Here is a 13,033-nt window from a genome sequence, read left to right on the forward strand (position 1 = left end):
GCATTACCGAGATTCGGATTATTGAATTTCCGACTTCTTGAGTCAACCACTGGTCTTCTTCTAACAGCATTATATTTATCACGGTTACTATTATGTCCACCTTCATCATGACCCCCTTTGTTACCTGAAAGGTTCTTTCGTGAATCACGATGATCTCTTCCTCCATTACCATTATCCTTCCTTCCATCGCCATTATTTCTTTTGTCGCCATTATGTCCTCTATCACCATTTCCATTGTCAATACTTCCTTTGTCGTCATTATACCCTGTATCGCCATTCTTATCGCCTTTATGTCCCCCTTCGCCATTCCTATCGCGATTATATCCTCTATCGACATTCCTATGGCGATTATATCCTCTATCGACATTCCTATCGCGATTATATCCTCCTTCGCCATTCCTATCGCGATTATATCCTCCTTCGCCATTCCTATCGCGATTATATCCTCCTTCGCCATTCCTATCGCGATTATATCCTCCTTCGCCATTCCTATCGCGATTATATCCTTCGCCATTCCTATCGCGATTATATCCTCCTTCGCCATTCCTATCGCGATTATATCCTCCTTCACTATTCCTATCGCGATGATATCCTCTATCATTATTCCTATCGCGATTATATCCTCCTTCGGCATTTATATCGCGATTATATCCTCCTTCGGCATTTCTATCGCGATTATATCCTCTGTCACCATTCATCCCATTTTCCATACGATAATAGCTTCCTCTTGACATCATACGACCTTGACTTCTTCTTCTGCTACCATAACCATTATAATCATCATTTCTTGGTCCTCTGTTTCTGTTAATTGAGACCCAATCTCCATTTGACGAAACCTTCCGAGATTTTTGGGCTTCAATGTAACAAAGCTTCAAGGCCAATATTGTGGAAATGAGAAAAAGCAGATACCCTTTCATAGTGAGTGTTAGTATGTTAAGGACATGTCTCTCATCTCAAATCCACACAAGCTTTTGAACGAGAATTTAAAGTTTCGACACACAGCATTATGTAAAAATTCAAATGTATAAATTTTTCCGTGTTACTATAAATTACTTGACAGTTTATGTCTGCCAACTGAAATATTGTGAATTTTTATTACAAATTTGTTGTCAGGTTAACATTAGCACCTAAACGGGAAACAACCTTGAAATGAAATGAAGTTTTACGTCATATGGTACTGATCACTGAAATTGAGTGTGCAATTATTGATTTTATCTGGAAAATCATCATTAGCCTACTATATTTACCATTTCTAAACGTAGGATATTTTTAACGTTTATTGGCCTTGATTTATTATCTGATCTGAATTACTTAAATTTGTCATTTTTGCATTTGCAAACTGCACCACTTACAACGATGTTTTTAAAGATCCGAAGGTATTACCTCAGCCTATGCCAAATCGGCGTCCCCTAATACAACTAATAAAAATGGTGCTAAATCCTAAGACAATCTAAAATTGCTTAAATTTTTTGCTTTAAGTGATGATGTTATCCCTTTAATGTTTCAAGATTCGGAAACTAAACTTCAAGGCAGATGTCAATACATCACAATGTCGTAATGAAACGTATGAAGAAAATGTTTTGTGAAAAATGAATTTCATATTCGTGTCATATTTAATAAAATGATTATATAAAATATGATGGCAGGTATGGCATTTTTATTAGATTTTCGTTGGGACCCAAAAGATTAACATTGCGTAATAATGCATTTCCAATAAATAAAGGTAGTAATACCTGACAGTCGATTCCATTGCTAAAATGTTGAGTATCACTGTATTGGGATATATTTGGGGTGTATGAGCGAAGTAATCGAACAAGATCGGTAGGGATTGTTATAAAAGGACTTGTTGTCGTAGGTATATGTTCAGCAGAAGTGAAGTTGTGCAACATATTGTTAATGTACCAGGTGCCAAATGTTCGTGTTATTTTAATATATCAAATTTCGTATTTGGTTCCCAAGCTAATCCAGATATGCCAACTGTACACAATTTTGCTGTGGGAATGTACTTGTCAATAGTCACTCCTTGCGATTCATTCATCAGAGTTACGTATAAGACATGGATTTAAAAACAACGACTGTTTAATACAAGTATATTTTAAATGCAATGATAATATTACTAAAGGGGCCCCTATACTATAGCACCTGTTGAGTATAGTTTGGAATAAGAATAGCGGTCACAAGTTTTGAACTCAACTCTCAGGCAACTGACTTGTGATTTGTGTTCGAAACTCATGACCACTCACTTTCAAAATTCGAAACCATAAGCAACTGGTAATTGCTATGGTGTGAGGGCACCATAACACCAATAGACTTAAAAATCCAAGTATGGTTTAATAATGGGGCCAGGTTCTGATATGGTTATATAAGGCAGTACCAGGACAATCAGTAGATCCCATATCACGATGTCCTCTCAATACATAGCTGCTGGAGATTTTACCCATAGAAACACCACAGGCAATCATGTTCTTGACTGTAGAGAGAGCTGCACTGTTGGGTAAATGGGTCATGAAGTTTCCAATCATGCAGAATCCTGAAAATGGTATTCTTTAATTTTAAGACGTAAGACACCTTATTGTATTCTCAGTTACAATGCATCATAGTTAATAAGAATTTAAATCATCTGCGAGTCAAATGCACTTGGTTTGGAATTATGGTACTAAAAAGCCATTCACAGTTGATCAGTTGTATACTTTGTAGAGACCACTTACCAAGACCTACTGAGTTGTACCCCTTTGTGTGTGCGCCGATTCTATCCCATCCTCGTCCTTCATAGGCATTACCATCTTCACCAACCAGGAAACTGTAACCAATATCACTCCAACCTATAGAAGTATACAAATTTATGAAGCTTTCAATATAGAATCTAAAGTAATATAACAGATATCGCGGATGTAATTAAATGAGCTAAAGCGATCCCATCAGCATAGTTATGTAGCTTAAAGCGTTAATGATAGCTTGGTCCGGTCTGGACTGCGTATATGCAACAAAATCAGTACGTATACGTTTAATGTACTGCTACTCTGCATTTAAATAGTTCACAGCCATTCACCTACCATGTGTGTTCATGTGATAATTTTGGTAACTTCTGACAATAGCAGAGCAAGAAGACTTGTCATGACAAGCTCCACTCTCTCCATGATGGATGAACGCATATTTAACTGGATGAGAAAGGTAGGATTTATGGGTTGGTGCTCTAGCTCCCCATTCTGATCTACTGACAATATTAGGACATGCTCCGACGGCTGAAAAAAGGTATAACATGTGAAGACAATTTTAAATCAGAACAATTAAAGCTGTGCTAATCAAACTTTTCCTCAAACTCAAGAAAATATGATTTAAAACAGTTATCCCTTCTAGCGAAATAGTTAACTTAAATAGATTTTTTTTTCACATTTAGAGATGTTTCAGATATGGTTGTCAATTATTTGCATCTGTATTAGTGTCCATTGGATGGCAAACGTTATATTTCACATATGTTAGAAAAAAAGCTTTTTTTATTTCATTATTCTTCTGAGTAATACATTTTTAAAAATAATTCTTACCATAGCCGATAGCTAGACATAATAGAAATGCTGTGTACATGTTGACAGATTAGGAGGAACTGAAAAATGTGCTAGATTTCTTTCTGATTTTTTGTTCTAGAACTCATATCTTATCAATTTTTAACACGGATCTTAATTCGGTCGACTTATATTGCGACTAGTCTTTTGTTAAATACAGTCACGACAGATTTTAAGAGTGCTTCCTTTTAAGACTGAAAATAATGTGTGATCAAAACAAAGACTACCTGATTACAGTTGTTGATACTCGTCTTAAAAATGGCATTATTTCTTTAAAAATATCTCAAACTAGCACTTTCTTTTCATATTTCTATAAATGTCTGTCCCTTCAATCGTGACGAAATATAGGCAGAAGTAACTGATTGATGATGATCCTTATAAAGATGTTTTTGTCAGCAGTATTTGACCATGGCCTCCCCTGAGGCTTGTGAATGTCTTATTTTTAAGTGGAAATTAAGCCCTCTAAATTAAACTTAGTCTCAGGCCGTCTGAAATCCATTGGTTTCTAGGAACCTCAAGTAGCCCAAAGACCCCGGCCAGAAGGGGCTTGCATGAATTTTGCCATTGAATTTAATAGATACTTGTTTTTACTTTTTATTTTCATTCAACCAATACATTGTGTAAAATAATAAATGATCGAATTGTGGGATCACAATTTTACCACCCATGAGCATTGACAAGACGTTGTGCCCGGGCTATGACGTCATTACTGTAATCATCATTCGTGGTTCCAGCATCCATTCCAGCTATAGTTTGAACATTACCTACTCCAGCATTGTAAGCCGATACTCCGCCTGAAATACAACATCATTAGAGATTAGAGAAGTTTGTGTGAGCTACTTCGATTTACTTTTGTGTTGAGCAATACTGTCAGTACAGATTAAAATCGTGATAATCAAATGACCATGAGAACCCCCATTGACAACAAATTTAACTGGCATCCGAGTATAGGAATATTTGCCCAGTCATTAAAGGTTCTTAAACGCACTCAACTTGTAGCACATTAAGCCTCATGCAAACAACTAAAGATCATCATTCTGCTTGAAGTTGCTGCAAACAAGAAGTAAACGGTATGTGCCATAAATAATCATGATCGTACTTAATAAGAGTTACTAACCCTTTAATTGATAATGAGCTGGCCAGGAGGGGTGTTTGGTTTTCATCTGATTAACATAATTTAGTAATATTATATCTGTCAGCTGATTGATATGCTCGCAGCTATCCCAAGGATATTTCTTACAAATATCTCCTAGTCCGGATGCTCCACCATCGCACTGCAAGAGCAACAACAAAGGGTTTTACATTGTATCAATTAATGTCGATGCATATTTGGGAATTCATTTGCTGAAGTATCAATCAATGCGAATGTTTTCTCGGTTGAAGCTGTCAACTGTAAATATTCACTCAATTCGTTGATCTGTTTTTCAGGTATTCGTATCACATTTTGGGACTGTTGGGCAAAGTTGACCGTATCTTCAGCATTCTCCTATGTAGGTATTTATGACGATATCAGCAATATGTGCAATATATTATCTATAGTCCCCCAACTCAATAGACTCAAGAAATATAAAAGACAATAAAAACTAAAAGATATTCCATTAGCTTAACTGTGATTATTACCCTTCTCATCTTCTTGAAATGTGAATTGAGAAATTTATCATTTTCCTTCTTTTGCTTTTCTTCAAGAACAAAATGCTATTGTGAAGCAGTTCAAAGACATACCTGCATTATTCCATATGCTCTTCCACCATCTCCATAGCCGTTGGTGCTGTACAACAGTTTACCACCTCTTGTTTCACGACTGGCAATAGCAGCAATCACCGCCGGGTGGATACCTAATTTAGAGAGACATTAAAGCTACAAGAAATGTTTTATTTCGTTTTGGGAGATTAAGAAACCTTTTCTCATTAGAATACGAAAACTGTCTATAAAGTCAAGCGATGGACAGAGTGTGCGTGGCCATTACTACATCATTTCAAATGAATGATTCGCTTTTAGTCTGCGATATCAGCATCTGCTAGAAGCTGACGTTAACTAGTCATCTACCAACATTCCCACCAGCTGCCAATGATAGTCAATGAGGACAATATGGTACATAGTTCTAATGGATGAAAATGAAACTATTGAGTGAACTTACAGTGGTTTTTCCCAGCTTGAACGTAACAATCTTTACGTTTATTTAGTTCAGCTAAATCATTATCCACCAGTTTGTTAGACGCACGTACACCTAACCATAAAACACAAGGAAAATATGAAAATACATAACACAAAGTGAAATTATCAAATCAACTATAGTCCGCCCAACCAAGACAATATCTTTAAGATTATAAAACACATTTTCCAATTAACAACTCATATTATTTCTTACATTTAAGATTTAACTTCAGAAGTCATTGAATCTCTCCAAAAATAAAAAATACTATACAATCCGATAAAATATTTTCGTTTGATTAAGTAATTAATTTCAGAAAATGTAAGGAAACATCAGTTTGTCTTACCTGCATATGCCAGGTTATCTTGCCTGGCAGTTCTTTGGTCGGCACCTTTTGGCATCAACTTCATGAAATCTCCATGACACATATATGAACCTGTATTTCAATTCAAAATATAGGTATGGATAAATGAATTTACAGATTGATAGTCAATATTAATCTACAAAGGCTGCACATTATATAACTAAAGCCAAGACAAAATTCGGACTAACCGAAATATGATTGATCAATGAAATTAATTTTAAAATCAATTTAAGATCATGGTGGACTGTATCCGGTCGTTCTAAAGCAGAATAGAATTGTATATTTTGTGTGTTGTCATCAAGGATCTTTTATTGCATGTAAATTGATTTGATTTTATTCAGTCTGACCTGCACCTGGTTGGGCCAATAAAGATGATGGTTATGGTTTGAAATAAAATTCCACTCACTTGGTTGGTTCGGGGAAACTGTGGTCTGTGAATCAGGAATTGGCGGAGGAGGAGGTAGAGTTCCAGGATCTGTCGGAAATGGAGGTATTACAGGTACTGGTAGTCTATCTAGAAATGATATAAAGGTATCAATGGTTCATGAAATAGACAATTTATATTCAATTTACTTAAAACCACCAAGAAAGTTAACCTCTACACTTTTAAGTTTCGACTCCCCTGAAAATACGATTTGTTCAAACTCAAGAATCATAAAGATTAAAAATACTGTCTAAATGAAGAGATGGTTGTCACTTACCACAGACATCCATAGAGAAACAACAAACAGAAGAGCCAGGGCACAAACTGTTAATATAAAAAGAATGTTGACAACATTCAGCAGCTATACACCCAATACTCGGTGATCCACGTCGACTTTCACCTGCGCACATGTCGACAGGAGGGCCTGAAATAAAAAGAAATGTTGTTGTTTTCTCCAGCAAGGGTAATAAGACAAAGTGGTTACATAAATATAATAATTCAAGTACAGAACCTATAAACAAGATTTGTTATGAAGACTCCGAGCCATGCCTTGAACATCACTGATTTTTAGAGAACTACCAAGTTCCTCAAAGTACAACGTTTTCTGTGTGTCCGGTGGATATTGATCGATGAAAGAATATAAATACCAATAAAATCTTCAGGCGATTCGTTAGATTCGCTACTTTTGCCTTCTCTCTCGCCTTCCCTGCCTTCTCTCTCGCCTTCCCCACCTTCTCTCTCGCCTTCCCCGCCTTCTCTCTCGCCTCCCCAGCCTTCTCTCTCGCCTTCCCCTCCTCCTCTCCCGTCTGTGCCTTCACCTTCGGCTTCTTCAGATTCTCTTTCAACATCTCCATTTCCCAAACCAATATCTAGAGTTAACCTGATTCTTCCTGCTACCCTTCGAACATGAGCAATCCTGGCTTTTATATTCAGACCAAAAGAATCCAGCAAATCCAAGATATTCATACTCGATAGCATATTGTTGTTCTTCCTCTCCGTATCGTAGTCGTCATATTGACAAGCCACTAGAGATAGCGAGAGGAACAGAGCGACAAGACACTTCATTTTGATAATAAACACAAGAAAAGTGTCAGTTAGTTTTTATATGAAAACAAGAGTCGATGATTAATGATGGTATTCGAAATACAGGGAACAGGCTAATACCGTGATACGACAGTTTTATTGCGAAATGAACATTTTAATATATTTCTGGACAACTTTGTTGTTTTTACATAATGTATCATTCAGAAATAACATTGTGAAGAATTTCCACTGACATGCTTTTAGGTAGATGCTTTGGACAAAAGTTTTCTGTTAACAGCTATGGCTGACCTTTCTCCAACAGGAAAGGAAAAAAGGCTCCAGACCATTAAGCTTTTTTGTTTAGATTCATCTCATAGACCCAGTAAACATCGAATTTGTCTATTATGAATACAACTCAGTTGTTTTGTTGCAAAAGTATAAACCTTCAATCGAAATACTGTCAATTTCGAACTTGATCAAGATCTCATCAAAATGCACAAACATACCAAGGTTGCTGAAGATGGGATAAATACTGTGTTATGAACGAAGAACCATCGTACGGGGTTTACGATAACATAAGTTCATAATTTCATATTGATGTATTTATGTATGTGATTATGAGCTTTGTCAGGGTTTATAGACCAGGATGCTGTTTTCAGAGAGATAGTTAATTTCGTAAGTACTATCTTGACCGTTGCTGGAGTCGAACTCCAACAGCTGGCTCACAAGTAAACTTCTTGCTCTCTCTCTCTATGAACCACACATTCAAACTGTTATTTTGATGGAAATATTTCGAAACACATATACGACACAATTTCAAAAACACTAAACGTTACAAATCACACATTTTTACTACTTCGTTCAGTGATATGAACCATAGACCTTGTGGTAAACAGTCAGATTGCCATCATAAATAAGAAATTTCATTTGTTTGAGTCGTATAGATGACATTTATATGGACTCTTTTCGGCAGTTACACAATTTTTTTTCATGCACAAATTTCTTTGCACTGGGTCACCATAGAAGCCGTGGTGGAGAAGCATACAATCAACATCTTCCGAGTGAAGGTTTTGGTCACGAAACTGTTTAATTCCGAATTCTCTCCACAAAGCAATGTAATTGTCACAATTGGCTCTACTGACGTCACGTTGTCACCGTATTCAATACAGACTCAACCAAAGTTAATGATACTACAAATGCAACTACAACCTTATTTCCAATAAAAGCGCGGTTGCTGTCATAAAAAGTAATGTTGAATCCAATTGTTTAGTAACAAAATAGCTAGGAACGAGTCAGTAAACAATTTAAATGAGAGTTAGCACAGGCAACGGTATCATATTTTTGTTGTTGAAAAAAGTGGAAGACTTAACAGATGAATTGGTAAAATAGGCTGAGAAGATTCGTTTTATAGTGTAAAAATAGCAGCAACAAAATGAAAAGTTATGAATGTTGTATTTTATTTAAAGAATAATAACATATGAACAATTCCAACCATTTTTTGTAGTAAAACCACTTTTTACTTGCTTTCCTTTCTCTTCTTAATACACATCAGTGCAAAATCGCTTTTCAACAAACATTATAATACCGGTATCTATAAGATTTGTCAAGGCAACAACTGCAATGGTAAAACATTATAATGAGCTGATGTGAATTAAATAGCCATAAATTATTAACACCAAACTGAAAATTGCGTGCTCTTCTTTTTGTTTTTAAAGGACCTACTGCTATGTCTTTTGTAATCTCCTGTCGGTTGATCGCCCTGATATCAGATATCTGCTAGATGCCGGTTTTTTTGTAAGTCTGTGGTTTTCACCAAAGCCCTATATAACGAGGTACTTGACCCTGATATGTCTCAGTCAAGCTTTTTGTGGACATATAAAATTATTTTGTTAAATCCAGTATTTGCTCGGTCCGAGATCTTTGTTGAATTATCAAGTCAAAACATCCGATGAAATTTCACCCAAAAAATTGCCTTCTGATTTTGAATTTTGGAGTATTTCATACAAACATTTAACCCAATTCTCCTGATTGTAATGCAATGGTTTGGCCTACAATGTGTGAGTCCTGCTTTAAGTAACCTGCTTTGTTAAAACAGTATGGCCAAGGAACGTCTTGCATTGGCTTTACATTTCTAATGATAGGATATGACATGTATAGTAGAAAAATATGAAACGAAAATTGATCAAATGTAATTGGTAAATAAGCTTTACAAAGTTTGTAGAGTGGATTCAGACGATTGAAAAGTTAAGTTTAATCTGAAGAGTGTGATAAAGCAGTAAAATATGAGTCGTGTACATTTGATATTGGCCGTTCGTATATAGATATCTAATTTCATTTCATATTACACTTTCTGTAGGGTTAATATAGCGGAAGGTCAAAGTTGAAAACAGAGAATAGTATTTATCTTATCTATTGTCATATTATTATGATAAGCTAAATACACAGTATTCACGGAAGATCATTATGTGGTTGTTGAAGTTGAGTTGAAATTTCTCTACTGGGTTGTTCATAATTGATCAAACAATGTAAATTATTTATAATGACGGTAGTAATTATGGGGCACGACTCAAATGGGCGGTGTTGTTAATCGTGTAAACTAAACTAGAATTGTGTGCTCTGATGACATAAATGAAAGGAATCGTTCATGGATTTCATGAAAAGAGGCAACCACGTGGATGATCACTGCAGGTTTGTTCTTGATTCATATTGAAGGTTTCCAAGCAGGATTCTTGGTTATATATTCAGCTGGTGTTAATGAAAGATTGGAGAATCATATTAATGGTCCCCAAATAGGCGTCAAGATATGAAATTGAATTCCAAATGACGAATCAGAATTCGTTATCGTCTAAAACTAAATTTTAACAGTAATGTTTTTGAGGATCTGATCAACCGAATCCGTGTAACTATTTATTTATATTTAACTTGATTTTGGCTGACGAAGGTATATAAAGGAAATAATATATATATCATAGCATTGGGGATTGTTATTAGAAAGTAACGGAAAGAAGTATAGAGGAAGTAAAGAAGTATAGAAGAGCGGAACTCGGGTACGGTTTCAATATACGATAACCAGGAGGATCTACGATACTTTACTACCTTAGCAGCAGATCTTTTAAGAAGAAAAATATGCGGATGGGGATAAACCCACAGGAAGTCATTTCTGTCCGGAATTCGGTTGAAGACCACTGCTGAGTCAATATATCGTTTAGGTGCTGCTTTCTGTGATCTAGTTTAAATACCGATGGGATTAGAAAGTTACAATTCTTGCTGATCCCCATAACTGAGCGACAAATCTAAGATTTTGATTTTCCATATAAGAATTATTTGATGCTATTGACATCTCTCTACTGGTTTTATCTGGACTAAACGTATTATATATCATTTCAGTTAAGTTTCATCACACGTGAAGAATCACAAAATGATATAATATACATTCCTTTGTCTTTTGTACCAAATCAAAGTTTTACAGGTTATCAACTTAAGTATCTCATGATGTAACCTTTTCCTTATATTTTATATTCATTACCGGGTATTGCAACCTTTTTTACATACTTAATATTTATAAGATACGAAATATCATTTTAACCAACTATACTTAACTTACATAGAATGAATGATATTTGTGCAGTATTACGTGAATGTCTCTTCGTGATAGGGACCCACTGCAGCGGCTTAGCTCCAGTTGATCGCAAGTCTTCATGTCCAGAGTCTATTCCGTGGGTCCAGATAGTGCCGTAGTATGTTTGCAGAGTTGAGTCGTACGTGTCATTGCGATGTGACAACCATACGAGATCCTGTTTGCAATATGTTGAAACAATTATAAATCGAAACGGAAAAGATTAATTTCGATGCCCTGTCAAAATTTCATTGTCTACTGCTTTTCATTTCCCGTCTTCATTAGCTCAACGAGAAGTAGAAACACTGAACGTAATACAATAACTCCTATTCATATAAATTTTTTTTATGTAAAATTCGAGAAGGTATTGGTGTTGGGTCCTCGATGAAACCTATAGATTGAAGGACATGGCATGCAAGTCATACACAACTTGTTGAAATATTATATGAGTATGAAACTGATATTAGTTGCATTAGCAAAACAGGTTTAACAAAATGGTACATATGTATCAGATAGTCACCTGTTATTTTACCCATTAAAATTTACTTTACTTGCAAAGTTAATACCAAACTAAAACTAAACTAAGGTAATGGGAAGGCCTAACTGTAAGTACACGTCACTTTAAGACTTTACTAGTAATCTTTGCAAATTATTTCGTAAATTTCACAAACACCGAGTTACAAAAATTGGATGAGAATACTTGGACTTAAGTATAAAATTTCGGGGAAAATCAATTGTAAAAATGAATAGTCCATTTCTGTCCACCAGTATAATAGGCAGTGGTAATAGGATATTGAATGAATAGTGTGAATCGTGACTTATCTTGAAGAGTGTGTTTTCAGATCGACTATCACGGCCAATACAAACTACATTTTTGTTCACATTAAACATTATTGCATTGAACGACTAAAATGACTAATATGGCTAAATGGGGAACATCATATATTCAGGGTTACAAAGAGCAAGCTTGAGAAGTGTTCGGTTGAGGGGCATCTCCAAGCATCTTTTCTCATTAAATGTTATGAAAGGTAAAGTGTTTCAGATATTGTTTTATATTGTCACTTTCTGTGAAAAATTCAGCATTTGGATCTTTCTAACTTGCCAGCGTTAAAAGAACCACCAGTCATTATATAGTATAAAGTAAGGATTAGTAAATATAACTAAATTCTTTGGTCAAAAAACAAAATTTATTTAGTCTTCCATCTTTACTGCGATGTCTAGTGTAGCGAGTGTAGCGAGTGTCGTTAGCGACGCAGGACATGCCCAATCCTGATGTTTCTCTTCGACTTGTAAATTCAACTAATCATTATGAATAGTCTTCATAGTTGATATGGATATGTTGCCATTATATTTGAAGTAAATGGACGAATATTTTGGGTTTAGATTTAAATGACAAAATTACTCTTTCTATTTGCAGGAGAAGAATGACAACACCATTTAATATAAGGTCTTCTGTTATTACGGTGATATTCTGTGGATATTTACTGGTCTTCATGTATACTGTTATAGCACACAAATTATATCAGCAAGATGCATTGATCCATGTCACTGTTTATAAATCAAGAGACCATATTATAGAGAGTTTAATGCCAGCAACAAATCTGTCTCTACCCAAATCGGAAGTTGTTCTAGCACCTGCCAAGAAGTTTAGAGTAAGGAAAGCAGGAAGAACAAAATCTATCAAGAAAGTCGTCGTGAAGAAGAAAGTGAACATTTCGTCCTTACCGGATATAGATTTAATGAAATGGGTAAGTTTAGAAAGAAAGCAGGAAATAATAATATGAAGTACACATTGACCGATTGAGCATAAATATCAACTCGAGTTTCATGAGTATCGTGAGAAATGCTTGACTAACCCGTCAATAATAGTCTTAAATTATATTTATACTTATAT

At 35.4% G+C, this 13,033-nt stretch overlaps 3 protein-coding genes across 3 annotated transcripts; 1 reads left to right on the forward strand and 2 right to left on the reverse strand.

The window, feature by feature from the left end:
• Positions 1–210: 210 nt before the first annotated feature.
• LOTGIDRAFT_114268 (hypothetical protein) lies at positions 211–588 on the forward strand (the record flags this gene model as incomplete). Its single annotated transcript, XM_009052638.1, has 1 exon — positions 211–588. A coding segment is annotated over one exon (378 nt), but the record flags the coding sequence as incomplete, so codon positions are not given.
• A 1,742-nt stretch (positions 589–2,330) lies between these two features.
• On the reverse strand, positions 2,331–3,261 carry LOTGIDRAFT_114633 (hypothetical protein; the record flags this gene model as incomplete). The annotated part of the gene is made up of 3 exons (XM_009052639.1): positions 2,331–2,530; positions 2,709–2,822; positions 3,054–3,261. The coding sequence occupies 3 exons, from the start codon at positions 3,259–3,261 to the stop codon at positions 2,331–2,333; spliced, it is 522 nt and encodes a 173-aa protein (XP_009050887.1).
• Positions 3,262–4,217: 956 nt separating this feature from the next.
• Positions 4,218–6,140, reverse strand: LOTGIDRAFT_114561 (hypothetical protein; the record flags this gene model as incomplete). Its single annotated transcript, XM_009052640.1, has 5 exons — positions 4,218–4,354; positions 4,678–4,806; positions 5,279–5,395; positions 5,698–5,787; positions 6,059–6,140. The coding sequence occupies 5 exons, from the start codon at positions 6,138–6,140 to the stop codon at positions 4,218–4,220; spliced, it is 555 nt and encodes a 184-aa protein (XP_009050888.1).
• Between the last annotated feature and the right edge of the window lie 6,893 nt (positions 6,141–13,033).

This window comes from Lottia gigantea (genome assembly GCF_000327385.1).
Source record: "Lottia gigantea unplaced genomic scaffold LOTGIsca_19, whole genome shotgun sequence".
Lineage (NCBI taxonomy): Eukaryota > Metazoa > Mollusca > Gastropoda > Lottiidae > Lottia > Lottia gigantea.